The 23,470-nt window shown below is 37.0% G+C and overlaps 1 protein-coding gene across 1 annotated transcript in view; it reads left to right on the plus strand.

The window, feature by feature from the left end:
* Positions 1-23,470, plus strand: part of USH2A (usherin) — a 940,802-nt gene that overhangs the window by 110,009 nt on the left and 807,323 nt on the right. Inside the window, exon 7 of the mRNA XM_044943197.2 lies at positions 21,670-21,733. Coding sequence (XP_044799132.2) covers positions 21,670-21,733 — 64 coding nt within the window. The remainder of the gene's footprint in view (positions 1-21,669; positions 21,734-23,470) is intronic.

A 23,470-nucleotide genomic window follows, 5' to 3' on the forward strand; every position in this document is an offset into this window, starting at 1 on the left:
TTAAAAGACACTTACTCCTTGGAAGGTAAATTATGACCAACCTAGATAGCATATTCAAAAGCAGAGACATTACTTTGCCTACAAAGGTTCATCTAGTCAAGGCTATGGTTTTTCCTGTGGTCATGTATGGATGTGAGAGTTGGACTGTGAAGAAGGCTGAGCGCCGAAGAACTGATGCTTTTGAACTGTGGTGTTGGAGAAGACTCTTGAGAGTCCCTTGGACTGCAAGGAGATCCAACCAGTCCATTCTGAAGGAGATCAGCCCTGGGATTTCTTGGAAGGAATGATGCTAAAGCTGAAACTCCAGTACTTTGGCCATCTCATGTGAAGAGTTGACTCATTGGAAAAGACTCTGATGCTGGGAGGAACTGGGGGCAAGAAGAGAAGGGGACGACAGAGGATGAGATGGCTGGATGGCATCACTGACTCGATGGACATGAGTCTGAGTGAACTCCGGGAGCTGGTGATGGACAGGGAGGCCTGGCGTGCTGCGATTCATGGGGTCGCAAAGAGTCGGACACGATTGAGCGACTGATCTGATCTGATCTGAGACTCCCTCTGGTGCTAGTAGGGACTGCTGTCTTCTTATTCTATAACTGATTTCTGTTACCTCTCACTCTTCTGTTAGGGATGAGAACAGTTGTGGGTCTCAACTCTTCTGTGTAAGGCTTGTTACTTTTTAGAATTTATTCAAATTTCTCTGTGTTTTCTACTTTCTGATGGTTTAAGAAATGATTTTAGAGCTTACCTGGCTTACTTTGGTTGTTTGATCTAAAGTGATGGTTTCAACTTTCTATACCTGAAGCACAGGTGGAAATCCAACTCTTACTGTAACACTTGATAGCACATTTTCTTTCTTTGACCACCTCTTTGCTTAACTCTGGACCTCTCTTGGTCGTTAACCGTGGCTGGTCTCTGGCATTTTGGTCAAGGGAGGTACCTATTACTTGGCCCCAAAGATTATTTTGGTAGCATTTGGGAATTGATCTTATTTGTTACCTCTTCTAATTTTTTCTGGAGATTTTTGGCTTTTTACATAAGTTTTCTTTGGTCTTCCTGAAATCTATTCACTGCCAATATTTAACACTGAAATTTTTTGAGGATTCTGAATCCTTGTTGTTAGATTATCTCAACTCATTAGTGGCCTTTTTCTGTTTCCTGATTTTGTGAAGCAGTTTCTGTCTTACGACATTTGAACCATTGGTTATTTCTTCATTCAGCTCAAACTTTTACCTTCTAGGGGTTGATGATTAATTTGAATATTTTGTAGTCATCTGTTACTTGTTCAGGATAACACCTTGCCTTTCACTGATTTTAGCTACCAATTCTAGAGGTGAATTTTCAAATTTTCCTCAATCAAGGAATTTTATTATAGTGTATATATTGTGTAATTGTATAATACACATATATTAATCATATCTGACTCTATATTGAATGCTTGTTCTTTTTTGTTATTGTTGTCTGCAATGATATTTTATTTAAATCTTTATTTTCTTTCTTATGGTTCCATGACAGCTGGAGTATATTCCTATCTTTTTGTTACTACTACCTAAAAGCAACATTAACAATAACAGAAACACAAAATGCATTCTAAATTTTCTGGCATAAAGCCCTTACCATTGTGAGCGTGAAAAAAATAAATGAGCAAGCTTCTCTGACTCTCTATTCTAGAGCCATCATTTTTGAAGTTCTAGATTTTTTCTGATTTGCTTTTATAGTTGGATTCAGAGTACAGTGTTTTCTTTTGTGTCACACTGAAGTAAATAGAAATTAAGTAATTAATCTGACCCCCATCATGCATAATTTTAATTTCAATTAGAACTTTTGATAGAAATGAGGAAAGGAGGTTATCTAAGTCTTTGTAGAATGGACACAGATTTATTTATTTTTGTTCTATTACATTGGCAGGTTTTTTCTTACATATGTGAATCTATTAATGGTATTGTCAAAATGCTCAGTCTTTAAGCTTTGTTATTTTCAGAAGTGAAGATTCTCAGTATGATATCATACTAGGTTTTTTTTTTAATAAAAATTCACAGTAATTATCTTTCTTTTAGCCCGTGAGTGGGTATCTCTATTTAAAGGCAACTGTGCCAATCATTTGGAGAAGGCAATGGCACCCCACTCTAGTACTCTTGCCTGGAAAATCCCATGGATTGGAGGAGCCTGGAAAGCTGCAGTGCATGGGGTCACTGAGGGTCGGACATGACTGAGCGACTTCACTTTCATTTTTCACTTTCACGCGTTGGAGAAGGAAATGGCAACCCACTCCAGTGTTCTTGCCTGGAGAATCCCAGGGACGGGGGAGCCTGGTGGGCTGCCGTCTATGGGGTTGCACAGAGTTGGACATGACTGAAGTGACTTATAAATTTTACTTATATTGACACTTATAGCAGTGCCAATAATTATACTTCCAGTTCTAATTCTAAAATTGTTTTGGTTCACAAGGACAGATCTAGTCTTAATAACTTGTTGCTATTTCCATTCATTTGACTTTGCCAAGTTGCTTCAGTCATGTCCGACTCTGTGCGACCCCATAGATGGCAGCTGACCAGGCTCCCCTGTCCTTGGGATTCTCCAGGCAAGAACACTGGAGTGGGTTGCCATTGCCTTCTCCAATGCATGAAAGTGAAAAGTGAAAGGAAGGTTGCTCAGTTGTGTCCAACTCTTAGCGACCCCATGGACTTCAGCCTACCAGGCTCCTCCGTCCATGGGATTTTCCAGTCAAGAGTACCAGAGTGGGGTGCCATTGCCTTCTCCTCATTTGACTTTAGCATGTTTATTAACATCTAACTTTCTAAAATAGAAATTGTTGTTATGCCAGTGAGTTTTCTAGGTAATGGTCATTTATGGCCTTGAAATATCAAAAGGTTCTTAAACCTCTCTCCCATTCTGTATTCACATTTATTATTCTTGTGTCATTTTTATACCTTATGAGATTTTTTATACCTTGTATAATTGCCAGTTTTATAGACTAAAGATTGTCAAATATTAACTATTTCAACCTTAAGTTAATATGTATATGCTGCTGCTGCTGCTAAGTCATGTCAGTCGTGTCTGACTCTGTGTGACCCCATAGATGGCAGCCCACCAGGCTCCTCTGTCCCTGGGATTCTCCAGGCAAGAACACTGGAGTAGGTTGCCATTTCCTTCTCTAATGCATGAAAGTGAAATGAAGTTGCTCAGTCATTTCTGACTCTTCGTGACCCCATGGACTGTAGTCTCCCAGGCTCCTCTGTCCATGGGATTTTCCAGGCAAGAGTACTGGAGTATATAAGTATACTTAAACAATATAATACATGCTATTATCTTCATGTTAAAATTTATAAAAGTTGCTTCACCTTGGGAAGCAACTGTAAAATTTCACCTTGGAAAGCAATTGTAACATTTGTTTTTGAGTATTTTTAAGTCTGATTCATTCATTTTGCATGCTTTATTAATATTCCATTTTATGAATAAAAGCATACATTATTTATTTGTTTCCATGCTGAGAATTTTCTTCTTATAATTTATGAAATTTCATAGTTAACATATGTTTCTCCTGGTACACATTTGTTTTACTTCTTCCTTGATAATTGGAAACCCTTTCTTTTCCCTGCTTAATTGCCCTGGTTAATTACCTACAGAACAATATTTACTACAAGTGGCATATGTGGATATTGGACATGGCATAAAAGTAGTCTTGTACCTTTGAATGTGATGTTAGCTATGGATTTTTCTAAATTTCCTTTCTTGTATGAAGAATTTCTCTCTTTTTCAGTGTTTACTGAGTGTTTTTATGAGGAAAATGTTGGCATTTGACAAAGGCCTTTTTCTGCCTCTAAGGAGATAATCATTTGTATTTTGTCCTTTATTCTATCAAATTGTGCATTATTTAGTTTTCATATGCAGAATGAGCCTTGAATCTCCAGGATAAATCCCAGTTGCTTGTGGTGTATAATCCTGTATTTATGATGTTGAATTTGGTTTACTAGTATTTTTTTTGAAGATATATATTCGTAAGACATTGATCTGTAACTGTCTTTACTTGTATAGTCTTTATTGGGTTTGGTCTCAGGGTAAGATAGCTTCATAGAATTATTTGGGAAGTGCTTTTTTTTTAAAATTTATTTATTTTTTGTTGAAGGATAATTGCTTTACAGAATTCTGTTGTTTTCTGTCAAACCTCAAGGTGAAGTGTTTTTACCTTTTATATTTTTTGGAAGAGCTTGTGAAGGCTTGACATTTTCCCTCTTTATTTATTTGGCTGCACTGGGTCTTAGTTGTAACTTGGGGAATCTTTCAGCTGCAGTATCAGGGATCTAGTTCCTCGACTGGGGATCGAACCAGGACCCTTTGCATTGGGAATGTGGCACCTCAGCCACCGGACTACCAGGGAAGTCCCCATTGTTTCTCTTCTCCAATTAAGATAAATAAATTAAAAAAAAAAGAAAAAAAATGTTTATAAGAATTTAGTGAAGACATGGATCCTGGATTTTCTTTGTGGAAAATAACTTTTTTAAACTAAATAAATCTCCTTTTTTATTATAGCCATATTAAGAATATCTGTTTCTTCTTTTTTCATTCACTATTATATTTGATTTTGTTTCTTCCAGTTTTACTAAGATATAATTGACATACAGCACTATTTAAGTTTAAGGAATATAGCACAATGATCTCATTTACATACATCATGAAGTGATTTTTACAATAGTTTTGGTGAACATCCATCAACTTATATAGGTATAAAACTTAAGAAATAGAAAAAAATGTTTTCTTATGATAGCTCTTGAGATTTGCTCTCTTAACAGCTTCTGTATATGATATGAAGCAGTGTTAATTAAATTCATCATATTGTATATCACTAGTACTTATACCTGGAGGTTCATACCTTTTGATTGTCTGCATCTCCTTCCCCCTCCCCTCTACCCTATTCCCTCTGTGTTAACCATAAATTTGATCTCTTTTCTATAAATTTGTTTTTAAAGTATCATAGACCTATAACACTATGTTAGTTCCTGTTACTCAACTTAGTGACTCAAAAATATTGTATTTTAAATGATTGTGACAATAAATCTAGTTACCATATATCACCATGCCAAGATATTATGCAGTTATTCACTATATTTCCCACACTGTACATTTCATACCTGTGACTCATTTACTTTGCAACTGAAAGCTTGTACCTCTTAATCTCCCTCACCTATTTATTTCCTCCTGCTTCCCCCTCCCCTTTTACTGCATCTATAAGTCTGTTTATGTTTTATTATATTTGTCCATTTGTTTTGTTTTTTAGATTTCAAATTTAAGTAAAATCATATACTACTTGCCATTCTTCTTCTGGTTTATTTCATATCTTCAGAGTTCATCCTTGTTTTTGCAAATGACAGGATTTTATTTCTTATGGCTGAGTAATACTCCATATTCTGTTTGTATACGTGTGTGTATATACCTCATCTTCTTTATCCATTCATCTATTGATACACGTTTTGGTTGCTTCCATATTTGGCTATTTATAATATAATACTACAATGAAAAAGAGGTGCATATATCTATTCTAATTAATGTTTATACTTCTTAGGATAAATACTGAGAAATGACACTGCTAGATCATACAGTAGTTCTATTTTTAAATTTTTTGGGAATAACCATACTCTACCATAGTGGCTGCACCAGTTTACATTCCCACCAGTGAGGGTTTTCCTTTTTTCCTTGCCAACATTTGTTATTTGTTGTGTTTTGAAAATAGCTACTTTGACAAATATGATGTAATATCTTACTGTGGTTTTGACTTGCATTTTCCTGATGATGTTGATCATCTTTCATTTGGCTGTTGGCCATTTGTGTATCTTCCTTGTAAAAATGTCTACTTAGACCATTTTTCAACTGGGTTATTTGTTCATTTGTGGAATTGTATGAGTTATTTATTTTTGATATTAAGCACTTAACATGTATCATTTGCAGATATCTTCTCTTATTTACTAGGTGGCATTTTCCTTTTTTTTCTTTTTAATTTATTTTTATATTGATGGATAATTGCTTTACAGAATTTTGTTGTTTTGGCATTTTACTTTTAATGATGGTTTCCTTCTCTGTGCAAAAGCTTTTTAGTTTGATGTAGTCTTGTTTGCTTATTTTTGCTTTGTTTTCTCTACCCAAGGATGCATATCAAAAAAAAAAATTATGAAGACCAATGTCAAAGAGAACATACCTATTCTTTCTTCTAGATGTTATATGCTTTCAGGCCTTACATTTAAATTTTTAATCTATTTTGAATTTATTTTTGTGCATAATGTGATAGTAGTCCAGATTGATTCTTTTGCATGTAGTTGTCCACTTCTCCCAACACCATTTGTTAAAGAGACTTTACCCTATTTTATGCCCTTCCCTCCTTTTTCATAGAGTAATTGCCTGTATTCACTACATTCTTTATTCTAATCCATTGATCTACATCTGTTTTTGTGCCAATATCATACTGTTTTGATTACTGTAGCTTTATAGTATGGTTTGAAATCAGGGAGCATGAGACATCTAGGTCTTTCTCAATAATGTTTTAGCTATTTGGAGTCTTTTGTGTTTCCTTGAAAATTTTAGAATTATTTTGTTTGTATGAAAAAAAAGTCATTGGTATTTCATTGAATCTGTAGGTTGTTTGGGATTGGGATTGCATTGAATCTGTAGTCATGAAGATCTTTTGGGTCGTGACGATTTTTTGGGGTCATGGAGATCTTTTTTGTACAGTTCTTCTGTGTATTCTTGCCACCTCTTCTTAATATCTTCTGCTTCTGTTAGGTCCATACCATTTCTGTCCTTTATTGAGCCCATCTTCGTATGAAGTGTTCCCTTGGTATCTCTAATTTTCTTGGAGAGATCTTCAGTCTTTCCCATTCTATTGATTTCCTTTATTTCTTTGCATTGATCACTGAGGGAGGCTTTCTTATCTCTCTTTGCTGTTCTTTGGAACTCTGCACTCAGATGGGTATATCTTTCCTTTTCTCCTTTGCTTTTCACTTCTCTTCTTTTCACAGCTATTTGTAAGGCCTCCCCAGACAGCCATTTTGCTTTTTTGCATTTCTTTTTCTTGGGGATGGTTTTGCTCCCTATCTCCTGTACAATGTTATGAACCTCTGTCCATAGTTCACCAGGCCCTCTGTCTATCAGATCTAATTGCTTAAATCTGTTTCTCACTTCCCCTGTATAATTGTAAGGGATTTGATTTAGGTCATACCTGAATGGCCTAGTGGTTTTCCCCACTTTCTTCAATTTAAGTCTGAATTTGGCAATAAGGAGTTCATGATCTGAGCCACAGTCAGCTCCCGATCTTGTTTTTGCTACTGTATAGAGCTTCTTCATCTTTGGCTGCAAATAATGTAATCAATCTGATTATGGTGTTGACCATCTGGTGATGTCCATGTGTAGAGTCTTGTCTTATGTTGTTGGAAGAGGGTGTTTGCTATGACCAGTGCATTCTCTTGGCAGAACTCTATTGGCCTTTGCCCTGCTTCATTTTGTACTCCAAGGCCAAATTTGCCTGTTACTCCAGGTGTTTCTTGACTTCCTACTTTTGCATTCCAGTCCCCTATAATGAAAAGGACATCTTTTTGGGGTGTTAGTTCTAGAAGGTCTTGTAGGTCTTCATAGAACCATTCAATTTCAGTTTCTTCAGCATTATTGGTTGAAGCATAGACTTGGATTACCATGATATTGAATGGTTTGCCTTAGAAACAAACAGAGATCATTTTGTCATTTTTGAGACTGCATCCAAGTACTGTATTTCAGACTCTTGTTGACTATGATGGACTATAAAGAAAGTTGAGCACTGAAAAATTGATGCTTTTGAACTGTGGTGTTGGAGAAGATTCTTAAAAGCCCCTTGGACTGCAAGGAGATCCAACCAGTCCATTCTAAAGGAAATCAGTCCTGAATGTTCATTGGAAAGACTGATGTTGAAGTTGAAACTCCAGTACTTTGGCCACCTCATGCAAAGAGCTGACTCATTTGAAAAAACCCTGATGCTGGGAAAGATTGAAGGGAGGAGGAGATGGGGACAACAGAGGATGAGATGGTTGGATGACATCACCGACTCAATGGACATGAATTTGAGTAAACTCCAGGAGTTGGTGATGGACAGGGAAGCCTGGCGTGCTGCAGTCCATGGGGTCGCAAAGAGTTGGACACGACTGTGGGACTGAGAACTGAATCTGTAGGTTATTTGGGTAGTTTTGTCATTTTAAAATTGTTAGTGTATTCAACTGCAACAGATTTCTCTATATTAATATTATAACCTGCAACATTATTGAATTCATTGATGAGCTCTGGTAGTTTGTTGGTGATGATATCTATTTCTTGAGTCAGGTTCAGTAGTTTGTGTCTTTCTAGAAATTGGTCCATTTGATCTGGATTACCTAATTTTGGCATACATTTTTCAGGGATTCCCTTGTCATCTTTTCTTGTCTGTAAGGTCTGTTGCAATGTCCCCTCTTTCATTCCTGGCATTACTAATTTGAGTCTTGGTCTCCTCTTTTCTTTGTGTGTGTAGCTGAAGACTTGTTAAAGATGCTGTTCATTAAAAATAAAAACAAAACACAATTTTTGTTCTTTCTGGTTTTCCTGATTGTTATAAATTCTATATTTCATTTGTGTCTAATCTTAATAATTGACTTATTTCAGTATGCTTTGGATTGAGTTTCCTCTTTTTTTCTAGTTTTTGAAGGTAGAAGACTAGGTTATTGATTGGAAATTTTTCTTTATTAATATAGATGATTATAGTTATATATTTCACTTTAAGCATTGTTTTATCTGAAACTCATAGAGTGTGATATATGTTCATTTTTATTTGTCTCAAGGATTTTCTAATTTGCTTGTGATTTCCTCTTTGACCTATTTATTATGGGAATATGTTGGTTATAGTTTATGTGATATATGTCTTTTTCTATTTTTTAACTTTCAAACTATTTGTTTCCTTAAGCTTGTCCATTGTAGAAAGCATATAGTTGAATCATATTTATGTTTTGGTTTTCCATTCTGCAAATCTACTTTTTATTGTATTTAAACCATTTACATTTAATGCAATTATGATAAGGTAGTTAACTTTGTAGTATTACTTTGCTCTTTGTTTTCTAAGGCTTATGCCTCTTTTGTTCATGTATTCTTTTGTGTTAAATAGATGTTTTTGAGTGTACCATTTTAATCCTCTTGTTATTCTTTTTGCTATATTTGTTATTTTATTAGTAGTTTCCCAGGTTATCACAGTTGCCTCTAAACTTATAATAATCTAGCTTGAATTAATACCCACTTAATTTCATTAGTATACTCAAACTTTGTGCTTATATTTTGTTTGTTTTTATCCCCCTTGTTATTGTCATTCAAATTATGTTGTTAACACAGATTTATAATTACTATTTTATGCATTTCTCTTTTTAATTAAGAAAAAGAATTATAAGTAAAATATCTAAATAATATTTATGTTTGTGTAGTTACTTTTAAAAGTGTTCTTTATTTCTCTACATGGACTAGAATTACTGTCTAGTGTCCTTTCATTTCAGTCTGAAGACTTCCTTTAGTACTTCCTATAAATTAGGTCTTTAAATCATTAGGTCTATAAATCATAGTCTCAGTTTTTGTTTACTTTGGAATTTCTTCATTTGTCCTGCATTTTTTATGAACAGTTTTACTGGAAAGAGAATTTTTGGTTCATATTCTTTTCTTTTTTCTTTGGTGCTTTAAATATGTCATCTCACTATCATCTGGTTTGTATGGTTTCTGATGAGAAATCTTGTTAATCTTGTTGAAGATACATTGTATAGATGGATCATTTCTCTCTTGGTGCTTTCATAAATTTCTGTTTGTATTTCAGCAGTTTGATTATGAAATATTGTGTACAGTTTTCTGAATTATCCTTCTTGAAGTTAATTGAGTTTCTTGGATGTATACATTAATGTTTTTCATCAAATTTGAGGAGGTTTAATGATTATTTCTTTAAATATTTTTCTTGCTCCTTTCATTCTCTCTTCTTGTGGGACTAGTATTATGGTTATATTTGTATACTTGATGGGGATCCCACAAGTCCCTGAGGTTCTGGTTAACTTTTGTATATTTTTTTCTTTGTATTCCGCAGACTAATCGCAGTTGACCTGTTTTTAAGTTCACTGTTTTTTTCTGCCCATTTGTATCTGCTGTTGAGTCCCTTTAGTGAATTTTATTTTTTGATAATTTCTGTCTTATATAATCATCTTTTCTATTTGCTCAGACATCATTCTGATACTTTGGTTCTCTAGATATGGTTTCCTTCAGTTTTTTGAACATGTTTAAATAGTTGATTTAAAGTCTTTGTCTAGTAAGTTTAATGTATGGGCTTTTAACTGGCCCAGCTTCTATGACCCCTTCTCCTCAACTGTTTATCAGCCATACTTTCTTGTTCCTTTGCATGTGTCATATTTTTTGTTGAAAACTGGAAATTTTAGATAGTGTAATGTAGCAGATACAAAAATCAGAGTCTTTCCTTCCCCAGGATTTTTGTTGCTGCTGTTTGCTTGTTTAGTGACTTTCCTAAACAAATTATATAAAATACATATTTTTGTCATGAATTGTCATTGAACTCTCTGTTCAGTTAGCACGTGTGAGTGTGCACTCTGGTGTATTAGTCATTCAGTCATGTCTGACTGTCTGCGTCCCATGGACTGTAGCCCACAAGGCTCCTCTGTCCATGGGATTCTCCAGGCAAGAATACTGGAGTGCATTGCCATTCCCTTCTCCAGGGGATCTTCCTGATACAGGGATCAAACCCAAGTATCCTGCACTGCAGGCAGATTCTTTACCATATAAGCCAATAATGGAAGTTCAGTTCAGTTCAGTTCAGTTGCTCAGTCATGTCCGACTCTTTGCGACCCCATGAATCGCAGCATGCCAGGCCTCCCTGTCCATCACCAACTCCCGGAGTTCACTCAGACTCACGTCCATCGAGTCAGTGATGCCATCCAGCCATCTCATCCCCTGTCGTCCCCTTCTCCTCCTGCCCCCAATCCCTCGCAGCATCAGAGTCTTTTCCAATGAGTCAACTCTTCGCATGAGGTGGCCAAAGTACTGGAGTTTCAGCTTTAGCATCATACCTTCCAAAGAAATCCTAGGGCTGATCTCCTTCAGAATGGACTGGTTGGATCTCCTTGCAGTCCAAGGGACTCTCAAGAGTTTTCTCCAACACCACAGTTCAAAAGCATCAATTCTTCGGCGCTCAGTTTTCTTCACAGTCCAACTCTCACATCCATACATGACCACTGGAAAAACCACAGCCTTGAGGTTTTCATAAATTCTTAGAGCCAATAATCTTTTTAGTCTCTTTTGAGGGCTCTATTAGTCTGTTGCAATATACCTTTAACATTCAGTCAGTCAGATTAGCACTCTTCTTTAGTCACCATTTACTGCTTGTGTAGAATTACAAGGTCAAAGAGAGGTGAAAGTGTAAGCTCTTCTCAGATGTCTCTTGGGGATGTACATGTTCCTGGACATATACATACTCCTTTGTATGAGCATGGCTTTCTAGATTCCCAGGAAATCTTTGCAAAACCCCCTATGGATATGTCATTTTTCAGCTCTTATCTCTTTTTTGTTTGTTTGTTGTTTTCCCAAGCTGTTATTGTTGCCTTAGGCAGCTATAATGTTAAGCAGTTGCCACTGATTATTTTCAACAAACATCCCAGTTCAGTTCCTCAGTCATGTCGGACTCTCTGTGACCCCGTGGACTGCAGCATGCCAGACATCCCTATCGATCACCAACTCCCGGAACCTACTCAAACTCATGTCCCTCGCATCGGTGATACCATCTAACCATCTCATCCTCTGTCATCCCCTTCACCTCCCACCTTCAATCTTTCCCAGTATCAGGGTCTTTTCCAAGGAGTTGGTTCTTTGTATCAGGTGGCCAAAGTATTAGAGTTTCAGCTTCAGCATCAGTTCTTCCAGTGAATATTCAGGACTGATTTCCTTTAAGATTGACTGGTCGGATCTCCTTGCTGACCAAGGGACTCTCAGGAGTCTTCTCCAACACCACAGTTCAAAAGCATCAATTCTTCAGCGCTCAGCTTTCTTTATAGTTCAACTCTCACACCCATACATGACTACTGGAAAAACCATAGCTTTGACTAGACAGACATGTGTCAGCAAAGTAATGCCTCTCCTTTTTAATGTGCTGTCTAGGTTGGTCATAGTTTTTCTTCAAAGGAGCAAGCATCTTTTAATTTTATGGCTGCAGTCATTGTCTGCAGTGATTTTGTCCCCCAAAATAAAGTCTGTCACTGTATCCATTCTTTCCCCATCTATTTGCCATCAAGTGATGGGACTAGATGCCATGTTCTTAGTTTTCTGAATGTTGAGTTTTAAGTCAACTTTTTCACTCTCTTCTTTCATTTTCATTAAGAGGCTCTTTAGTTCTTTGCTTTCTACCATAAGGGTGGTGTCATGTGTGTATCTGAGGTTATTGTTATTTCTCCCGGCAATCTTCATTCCAGCTTGTGCTTCATCCAGCCTGTCATTTCACATGATGTATTCTGCATATAAGTTAAATAAGCAGGGTGAGAATATATAGCCTTGACATACTCCTTGCCCCATTTGGAACCAGTCTGTTGTTCCATGTCCAGTTCTAACTGTTGCTTCTTGACCTGCATACAGATTTCTCTGGAGGCAAGTCAGGTGATCTGGTATTCCCATCTCTTTCAGAATTTTCCACAGTTTGTTGTGATCCACCCAGTTCAAAGGCTTTGGCATAGTCAATAAAGCAGAAATAGATGTTTTTCTGAAACTCTCTTTGTTTTTCGATGATCCAGTGAATGTTGGAAATTTGATCTCTGGTTCCTCTGCCTTTTCTAAATCCAGCTTGAACATCTGGAAGTTCACAGTTCATGTACTGTTGAAGCCTGGCTTGGATGATTTTGAGCATTACTTTGCTATTATGTGAGATGAGTGCAATCGTGTGGTAGTTTGCACATTCTTTGGCATTGCCCTTCTTTGGGATTGGAATGAAAATTGACCTTTTTCAGTCCTGTGGCCACTGCTGAGTTTTCCAGATTTGCTGGCATATGGAGTGTAGCACTTTCACAGCATCATCTTTTAGGATTTGAAATAACTCAATTGGAATCCCATCACTCCATAGCTTTGTTCATAGTGATACTTACTAAGGCCCACTTGACTTTGATTCCAGGATCACTCTAGGTGAGTGATCACACCATTGTGGTTATCTGGGTCATGAAGATCTCTTTTGTATAGTTCTGTGTATTCTTGCCACCTCTTCTTAATATCTTCTGCTTCTGTTAGGTCCATACCATTTCTGTCCTTTATTGTGCCCATCTTTGCATGAAATGTTCCTTTGGTATCTCTGATTTTCTTGAAGAGATCTCTAGTCTTTTCCATTCTACTGTTTTCCTCTATTTCTTTGCATTGATTGCTGAGGAAGGCTTTCTTATCTCTCCTTGCTATTCTTTGGAACTCTGCATTCAAATGGGTATATCAGCCAGAACAGTGTCTGAGTGTCTCCTGTGGAGGTATGGGTCAGCAGTGGCCTGCCACAGGGGCAGTGTCTCTGGGTGCAGCAGACCTGGGTATGGCATAAGCCCTCTTGGAGGAGGTTGCCATTAACCCTACCCTAGAACTGCTGAACTTACATAGATCTTAAACAGACTCTTGGAGGGCACCAACAAAACCTTGTGCGCACCAGGACCCAGGAGAAAGGAGCAGTGGCCCCACAAGAGACTGACCCAGACATGCCCATGAGTGTCCAGGAGTCTCTGGCAGAGGTGTGGGTTGGCAGTTGCCTGCTGCAGGGTCAGGGCCACTGAGTGCAGCAGTGTGTGCAAGGGACTTTTGAAGGAGGTTGCCATTATCTTCATTACCACCACCATAGTTTGGGCTCAGGTCAAGCAACAGGGAGGGAACACAGTCCTGCCCATCAACAGAAAATGGGATTAAAAATTTACTGAACATAGTCTCACCCATCAGAACAAGACCCAGTTTCCTCTTCAGCCAGTCTCTCGCATCAGGAAGCGTCCATAAGCCTGTTATCCTTCTTCATCAGAGGGCAGACAGACTGAAAACCATGATCACAGAAAACTAACGAAACTGATCACATGGACCACAGCCTTGTCTAGCTCAATGAAACCATGAGCCATGCTGTGTAGGACCATCCAAGATGGATGGGTCATGGTGGAGAGTTCTGACAAAATGTGGTCCACTGGAGAAGGAAATGACAAACCACTTCAGTATTCTTGCCTTCAGAATGCCATGAACAGTATGACCAAAAAAGAAAGAAATGACCAAGCTCTGAGTAATTTCAAGCCATACATGTGGGGTTTTTATAGTACCACTATCATATTAAATAGTGACAGTTTTCTGAGATTAAGGCTTTCAAGGAGCTCCAATGCCACTCTCATTCCTCCAGTGGATGCTAGGCTCTATTTTTCGCTGTGATCATAGAATATCCAATATCAAGATTAACCATTGAGTGATTGAGAGGAGGATGGCAATTGAGAAAGTTAAAATGCCACAAAATATGCTATTCTTATTGTTATTGTTATACTTATTGTTATTCACCCACTAAAACACACACACACACACCCTGGATTTTTGCAAATCTTTGGTCAATTTCCATCATTTTAGAAAAGTTGATTTGACATTCTTTGCTAGTGTTATCATTGCTTTTATGGCAGAATCTTCAGTTGTTCTTACTTTGCCATTCCTGATCACACTGTGTAATTTTTCTCATCATTATCGTGCACTTTTATCAGCAGGCATAACCTTTGTTTGTTAGATTTATAACTAGTATTCATGTTTTGGGACTAATATAAACATTACTTTAAAAACTTCTTTCCAGTAGTTCATCACTAGTGTATAGAAATTGAATTGATTTTTATACATTCAGCTTGTTGCTAAATTCACTTATTACTTCTAGTAGGTTTTGTATAAATTTACTGGGCTTTCCTAAGAGACAGTTATATTACCCATGAATAGAGGCAATTTTATTTCTTCCTTTCCAGTTGGTGTGACTTTTTAAAAATTTAGCCTTATTGCAAAACTACTCTTTTTATCTTGATTTATATATTAGACTATTTACTCAGTTTTCCTATTGAAGTAATTTTGCTATGCCACCAATCATAATGTGGATGTACTGCTTCTTTCCAGTAATTACATATTTTCTAAATGTACAACTACGAGGGCTTTCTGGTATGATTCATATCTGTTTACTTGATCAATTTATGTAATTTAACTGATATTTGCCATATGAATATTTTTCAAAGAAAAATCATTTTATTGTTTATTCCAATGAATATCTGTTGCTGTAAAGCTGGCAACTGACAAAGGAATTAGTAAAATTCACTCTTATGACTGTGTCCTTGATTTTATGATATTCTCCCCCAAAATCAAATCATAATTCTCCTGTTTGGAGTGGATGATTCACATTAACTCTAGGTCTTTAGTGAACTTTTTTAACTTTAAAAATTCCCTTCAAATATGAATTCTGTGGTAGAAGATGTGATTGTTCTATGTTCAGATTCCAAATTTGAAAACTATAATTGTTTTTAAAGGTCATAAAACCTAGTCCCTTTATTTTACAGGTGATAAAATAGATTTCACAATCCCTCTGCAGCAAAGTGTCCCTTTATTGCTAAAATATAGGAAATGAATTCAGATTTATTAATATTGAGGTGTACACCTTCACTTCTATACCCTAGTCTGACTTCTATTGACTTGGAGACTCTAATATCCTAACTGGTCTCACTACTTCTACCCTTGTCTTCCTATATTCTGTTTTTAACACTTTGGAATAAACCTGAGTTCATGTCACTTCTCTATGCTCTCCAGAAACTTCCTATTTTACACAGAATAAAAACCAAAGTACTAACAATAGGCTCCATGACTTTTCACAATTGGAACCCAATTACCCCTCCCCCTGCCGACCACCGCAGCAGCCAGTTACTTGTGTGGCTGGCTTGTCGGACTTAATTTTCCAAGAGCCTCCCTTCTCTTACTCTGCTTCAGGGTACTGGCTTCTTGCAGTTCCTCTAGTATGCCAATCATAGTCGCTTAGGGGGTCTGTGCGTTCATTGACTTCTGTCTGGAATATTGCCCCAAGATGTATACATGATTCATTCTCTTTCTGTTCTCAATGAGACCTCTCTTTAACATACCATCCAAATTAAATTCCAGCTATGCTCTCTATGTAGCTCTAATTTTCCCCATTTTCATAGTATTTATCATATCTTAATATACTATATAAGTTACTCATTTATTATGTTCATATAACTGCTGGAATATAGGCTCCACAGTTGTTTTTTTGGCTTTTTGTGCCTGTTTTGTTAACTAATGTATCCCCCAAACCCATGAAAAGTCCTAACGTGTGAAAGGCTCTCTATAAATATTTGTTGAAGGAATGAATGAAGAAAGAATGAAAGCACCTTGATAATTTAAATCCATGATTCAAGCTTTGAGAAAATCACAATGATCATCAGTTTTGCTTTCAATGATATTAAGCCTTTCAAAAATCACAAGTGATTATCCCTTATTTGTTATGATCTGTATTTTCTGGGTACTTTGAAATAAAACATTCCCTAGCAGTTCTATATATAATGTTTTAGACTTTTTAAAAAATACACTGAAAAAACAAATTGGATAATATGGAATACATTTCATAATGTATATTTTTTCTCTTTGATAACTCATTATGTTAAATGTACAAAATATTGACTAAATTCATTACCTAGGCCTCCATAACAAAATACCACAAACTGCGTGGCTTATAACAATGGAACTTTATTGTCTCACAGTTCTGGATGCTATACATCCAAAATCAAGGTGTTACTAGGTCCATGTTCTCTTTGAAACCTCTAGTGGAGAGTCCTTTGCCCTTTTTTTTTTTTTCCAATTTCTTTTTTTTTTTAATTTTATTTTTTAAACTTTACATAATTGTATTAATTTTGCCAAATATCAAAATGAATCCGCCACAGGTATACATGTGTTCCCCATCCTGCACCCTCCTCCCTCCTCCCTCCTCATACCATCCCTCTGGGTCGTCCCAGTGCACCAGCCCCAAGCATCTAGTATCGTGCATCGAACCTGGACTGGCAACTCGTTTCATACATGATATTTTACAAGTTTCAATGCCATTCTCCCAAATCTTCCCACCCTCTCCCTCTCCCACAGAGTCCATAAGACTGTTCTATACATCAGTGTCTCTTTTGCTGTCTCGTACACAGGGTTATTGTTACCATCTTTCTAAATTCCATATATATGCGTTAGTATACTGTATTGGTGTTTTTCTTTCTGGCTTACTTTAATTAACTTCTGGTGGTGGCCACCAATCCATGGTATTCCGTGACTTATATAGTTACATCACTCCAAACCCCACCTTTGTCGTCACGTGGCCTTCTCATTGTGTGAATGTGTTTCTACCAGGCACTTTCCTCTTCTTACAAGGACACTAGTCAGGTTAGTCCTACCCTAATGATATCACCTTAACTTGATTATATCTGCAAAGACTCTATTTCCATATAAAAGCATGTTCATAGGTACTGGGGGATGACTTCAATATGCAGTTTGAGAAGAGTACCATTCAACCTGTAACAGTAGCTTTTAAATTGGGGAGGGTATTGCTTGATGGCATAGCATGCTTTGAGGATGATGGGAAACTTCTTGTTGCTTCATTAGTAAGTGCTGCCAATAGCAGAATCAGAGTTAATCTCTTTAGTGTCCCTAGCCAACACTGAAGTGAATACTATAATTATTTCAATTAGCCTTCTTCCTGTATATCAACTGGAAACCTTTAGATTCATGAAGAAATATTCATATGTGAAATGTTATTTTCTTAACTATAGCCTTTAATATAATTATAAGAAGAAATAGAAATATATACACACAAGCACAAACTCAAACACAAACACATGTCCTTTTTATGCCCCTGAATCTCACCCTTCTTTGCTCGTTCATCTGCCCCTGCTTCTGAGATCAACATTGAAACTATTTGGTGTGCTAATTCTACTTGGCATCTTTTATTCATCTGGCATAACCTCACTCTGTCCCAGGTTCCTCTGAGTCACCACCAAGGAACTGCAGCAAAGGTTGAGCAAACATTTTTAAAAACTCTATTATTAAGATAAAATTAAAAAATAGAATTGTTTAAAAAAACACATTTGAGGAAATAGTCATTTGGTGATTGGCCATTGCTCTAAATTTAATTTAAAAGCAGTTAATAGGCATTATACTTTAGATCATATCCTTTTTTGAGTCCCCATGATTTAAACTCTAGCTAGAATTTTGCCATTTTCATTGTTTTTCTTATTATTAAAACAAACAAACAAGCTTTCTTACATTTTTCTGTTCCTACTCTCCATGGGCTTATCTGTTAATGCATTGTAAATAAGTATTTGCTGAATTGATAAAATTGTGTGTGGTTTAAAGTTGATATCTACCCATATCTTGAAAAGTTACCTAATTCAAAGCAGATTGGGCTCTGAACTTGACTTGTTTTATAAAAATACTCATGTGGTGATGGAATTTTGAGACATGTGAGTAATTCAGATACATGTGAGTAACTCAGAACTCATAAACAGGAGGTTTACAATCTATCCTCACTTATCACAGGCTTTCTAAATGAGGCATTAATCTTAATTTGTAGAGTACCTAAACTGATGCCCTGAAGCTTGGTGATTGAGCAAGTGGAATGGAAAAATGGGGAGTCGTCTTCTCAGTAATGTGAATGCTCTGAAAATCACATGGGAAACAGATGAGAATCACATTTAGGACTGATGAAATGATAGATTTATGTTTATAAACTACAGAGAAATTTGATTTGGGGAAGATATTCTGGATAGAGATTATAAGTTGTGTCAGTTACTAGGCTTGCCAAAATAATAACTCTGACATAAGGCCTATAAAGTTTATAGAAATAACTATTATCATTACTGTTATTCATTTGTAATTAGTAAAATATATACTGTTCAGTGATGAGGGCATGACAACCCACTCTAGTATTATTTCCAGGAAAATCCCATGGATAGAGCAGCCTGGTGTGTTATGGTCCACAATGAGTCATACACGACTGAAGTGACTTAGTACACACACTGGTCTATAAGAATTTGAAAAGGCTGTGATATAAAGTACTTCCACCTATTGACCAAATTACTAGTAAGGAGATTAAAACAGTTAAAAAAAAAAGTCTCTCAACCAATAAGCCCAGGAACAAATGACCTCACTGGTGAATTCTAGGAAGTATTCAAAGAAGATTAAATACCTAGTCTTCTCAAACTCTTCTCTGATGAACATAGGTACAAAAATTCTGAACAAGATATTAGCAAACTGAATCCAAAAAGACATTGAAAGGCTCATGCATTGTGATAAAGTGGGATTTATTCCAAGGATGTAAGGATGGTTCAGTACCCATGAATCAATTGAGGTGATAAGTCACATCAGCAAAATGAAGGATGGGGAACACATGTATACCTGTGGCGGATTCATTTTGATATTTGGCAAATCTAATACAGTTATGTTAAGTTTAAAAATAAAATAAAATTAAAAAAAAATAAATAACAACAACAACAACAAAAAAGTCATATGATCATCTCAATACATGTAGAAAAAGCATTTTACAAAATTCAACATTAATTTATGACAAAGACTCTCAGCAAAGTGTTTACAGAGGGACTATATCTCAGCATAAAATGGCCATGTATGACAAACCCATAGCTAACAATGGTGAAAATATGAAGGCTTTTCCTGTAAGATCAGGAATAAGACAAGGATGCCCTCTTACTACTTCTCATCAACATTGTTTGAAATTCCTATCCACAGCAATTAGCAACAAATCCCTGGTAGCTCAGCTGGTAAAGAATCCACCTGCAGCGCAGGAGACCCTGGTTTGATTCCTGGGTCAGGAAGATCCCCTGGAGAAGGGATAGGCTACCCACTCCAGTATTCTTGGGCTTGCTTCCCTGGTGGCCCAGATGGTAAAGAATCTCTTGCAATGCAGGAGACCTGGGTTCGATCCCTGGGTTTGGAAGATCCTCTGGTGGAGGGCATGGCAACCCACTCCAGTATTCTTGCCTGGAGAATCCCCATGGACAGAGGAGCCTGGTGGGCTATAGTCCATGGGGTTTCAAAGAGTTGGACATGATCGAGTGACTAAGCATAGCACACAAGAAATAAAAGGAATCTAAATTGGAAAGAAAGAAAAGAAAAACTGTTGCTGTTTGCAGATAACACATTATTGTTGTTGTTGTTCAATCATTAAGTCATGTCCAACTCTTTGCGACCCCATGGACTGTAGCATGCAGGGAAAACTATCACTATTTGCAGATAACATGTTATGGAAAACCTAAAGACTGCCCACCAAAAGCTGTTAGAACTAATAAATAAGGCAAGTTGCAGTATATAAAATCAATATACAAAAATATGTCATATTTCTATACACAAATAATAAACTATGAGAAAGAGAAATTAAGAAAACAATCATATTTACAATTGCATCAAATTGGTAAAGAAGCTGCCTGCAATGCAGGAGACCTGAATTTGATCCCTGGGTTGGTAAGATACCCTGGAGAAGGAAATGGCAACCCACTCCAGTATTCTTGCCTGCAAAAGCCCATGGACAGAGGAGCCTGGCAGGCTACAGTTTATGGGCTCGCAAAGAGTCAGACATGACTTAGTGACTAAACCACCACAAAAGCAAAATAGGAATAAATTTAAACAAGGAGGTAAAAGACCTGTACATTGAAAACTATAGGACACTCATGAATCAAACTAAAGACACAAATTAGTAGAAATTTATTTCTTATTCATAGATTGGAATAGTTAATATTCTTGAAATGTCCATCTTGTCCAAAGAGTTAGTCTCTCAGTGGTCCAACTCTCTGAGACCCGAGTGTAGCCCACAAGGCTTTTCTGTCCATGGTATTTCCCAGGCAAGAATACTGGAGTGGGTTGCTGTTTCCTTCTCCCGGGGATCTTCCAGACCCAGGGATCAAATTCGGGTCTTCTCATTAAAGGTAGATTCTTGACCATATAGGCCACCAGGGAAGCCCCAGAGTGAAGACTGCAGCCCAGGAGACAGTACGTCTGATAGCTCTGAGAGACTGCTCCATCTTATCCAAAAAATCTATAAGTTCAATGCAACTCTTTTCAAAATTCCAAGGGTATATTTCATAGAACTAGAACAAATAATTCTAAAAGTTGTAGCAAACCACAAAAGATCATGAATTATCAAAATGATCTTGAGCAAGAAGAACAAAGCTGGAAGAACCATCCTCCCTGATTTCAAATGCTACTACAAAGCTATAGTAATCAACATTGTATGGTGTTGGCACAAAAACAGACACACAGATCAATGGGACAGAATTGAGAACCCTGGATTGTGCCCAATAAAAATTTAAAAAACTCATCAATACAGAGAACAGTTTACTGATAACTGTAGGGGAATGAGGTTGAGAGGGGTCAAAACCGATGAGGGTGTCAACTTGTATAGTGATGGGTGATAACTAGATTTGTGGTGACCACTTGGTACTATATACAGATGTTGAATTATGATGCTGTACAACTGAAACTAATATGAATAAAAAAGTTTCATAGCTTTAAAAGAATTTCACTTGAACATTTGTCAGACATTGCTTGGAAAACTGAGATTTCATATATATATACATATGTATATATATATTACAGGTTCAGAGCAGTTTGTTGGAAGAATGCAAGATTTTCGATTATACCAAGTGGCGCTTACAAACAGGTAAGCTGATTGAAAATTTTACACCTGAAGTGTAAGGATAAATTCATTTAAGTCAGAATATCATGAATATTTTGTATTTTCTACCTTTACAGTATTTAACATCATCTAATTAATGTTTATAGTGTTTGCTTTGGCTTAGTCTATGGTTTTTATTCACTAGTGCTACTCTGTGGGTAACTCATAACATAAAATTGATCAAATTCTGTACAAATGATTTCTTCTAAGAAAACTAGACTTTTGAACAAGTAGTAGTGTATAATTTAGGATGTTGTTGTTGATTTGTTGCTAAGTCATGTCGGATTGTCTTGAGACCCCATGGACTGTAGCCCACTAAGGGCCCCTATCCATGGAATTTCCCAAGCAAGAATACTGAAGTGGGTTGCCATTTCATTCTCCAGGGGATCTTCCTGACCCAGGGGTTGAACTCACATGCCAGTTCTTTACCACTAAACCGCGAGGGAAACCTGTAATTTGGGATAAAAGTGAAGTGAAAGTTGCTCAGTCGTGTCTGACTCTTTGTGACCCCATGGACTGTATAGTCCATGGAATTCTCCAAGCTGGAATAATGGAGTGGGTAGCCTTTTCCTTCTCCAGGGGATCTTCCCAACCCAGGGATTGAACCCAGATCTCCCGCACTGCAGGCAGATTCTGGACTGGGTATCCTATCCCTTCTCCAGGGGGTCTCCCCGACCCAGGAATTGAACCAGGGTCGCCTGCTTTGCAGGCGGATTCTTTACCAGCTGAGCTATCAGGGAAGCCCTTTATACATTTGTTTAAATGTGCTGTTTGAAGTTGGTTCTGATACTTAAGAAACCACTATATCTGCCTTTTAAAATTGCTTTGCTAAATTTGTAAATACTAGAGAATGTAGAACAAAGGAAATGAGTACTTATATTGATGTATAGAAAAATCTCAAGAGACTGGACTACTAGACTTCAAGACAAAAAGAGTAAGTAATTTGAAGTAGTGTTATACATTTCTATTTCCAGTGAACAAATCATTGTGTGGACTTGGACTATATTTATTGAAGTATTTCTTCATCTTGAGAATAGGTAGGAAATCTTTCTTAGGTGTTTTTTAAGGCATGCATATTTCCATTCTCCTCAGAAAGTTCAAGGAAAATTCAGCCTGAGATATCCTCTGAAGTTTGTTTCCTGAGTTATGATTTGATGATATAATATTACATCATTGTATGAATACGTTGATCTTATTCACTTGCAGAAGAAGAATGTTTATTCATTTTTCTTCAAGGGAAATGTAGATTAGTATGGTGAATTTCCAATGACAGAAGTAGTTCTTATAAATTTGAGAGGCATTGCTCTTGAGATGAAGTGATGATCTTATGTCCATTAACAATATACACATTCTTTTAGTTAGTCTATATGATCCAGAGATGCCTGAATATAGGATGCTGTAACACTGAAACACTTTCTTGGGGAAATTTATGTCCACTAGTCTCACAATACGGAGAAGGCAATGGCACCCCACTCCAGTACTCTTGCCTGGAAAATCCCATGGACGGAGAAGCCTGGTAGGCTGCAGTCCATGGGGTTGCTAAGAGTCGGACACGACTGAGCGACTTCACTTTCACTTTTCACTTTCATGCGTTGGAGAAGGAAATGGCAACCCACTCCAGTGTTCTTGCCTGGAGAATCCCAGGGACGGGGGAGCCTGGTGGGCTGCCGTCTAAGGGGTCGCACAGAGTCGGACATGACCGAAGCGACTTATCAGCAGCAG

The sequence above is a fragment of the Bubalus bubalis genome, chromosome 5 (genome assembly GCF_019923935.1).
Source record: "Bubalus bubalis isolate 160015118507 breed Murrah chromosome 5, NDDB_SH_1, whole genome shotgun sequence".
NCBI classification, from domain to species: domain Eukaryota; kingdom Metazoa; phylum Chordata; class Mammalia; order Artiodactyla; family Bovidae; genus Bubalus; species Bubalus bubalis.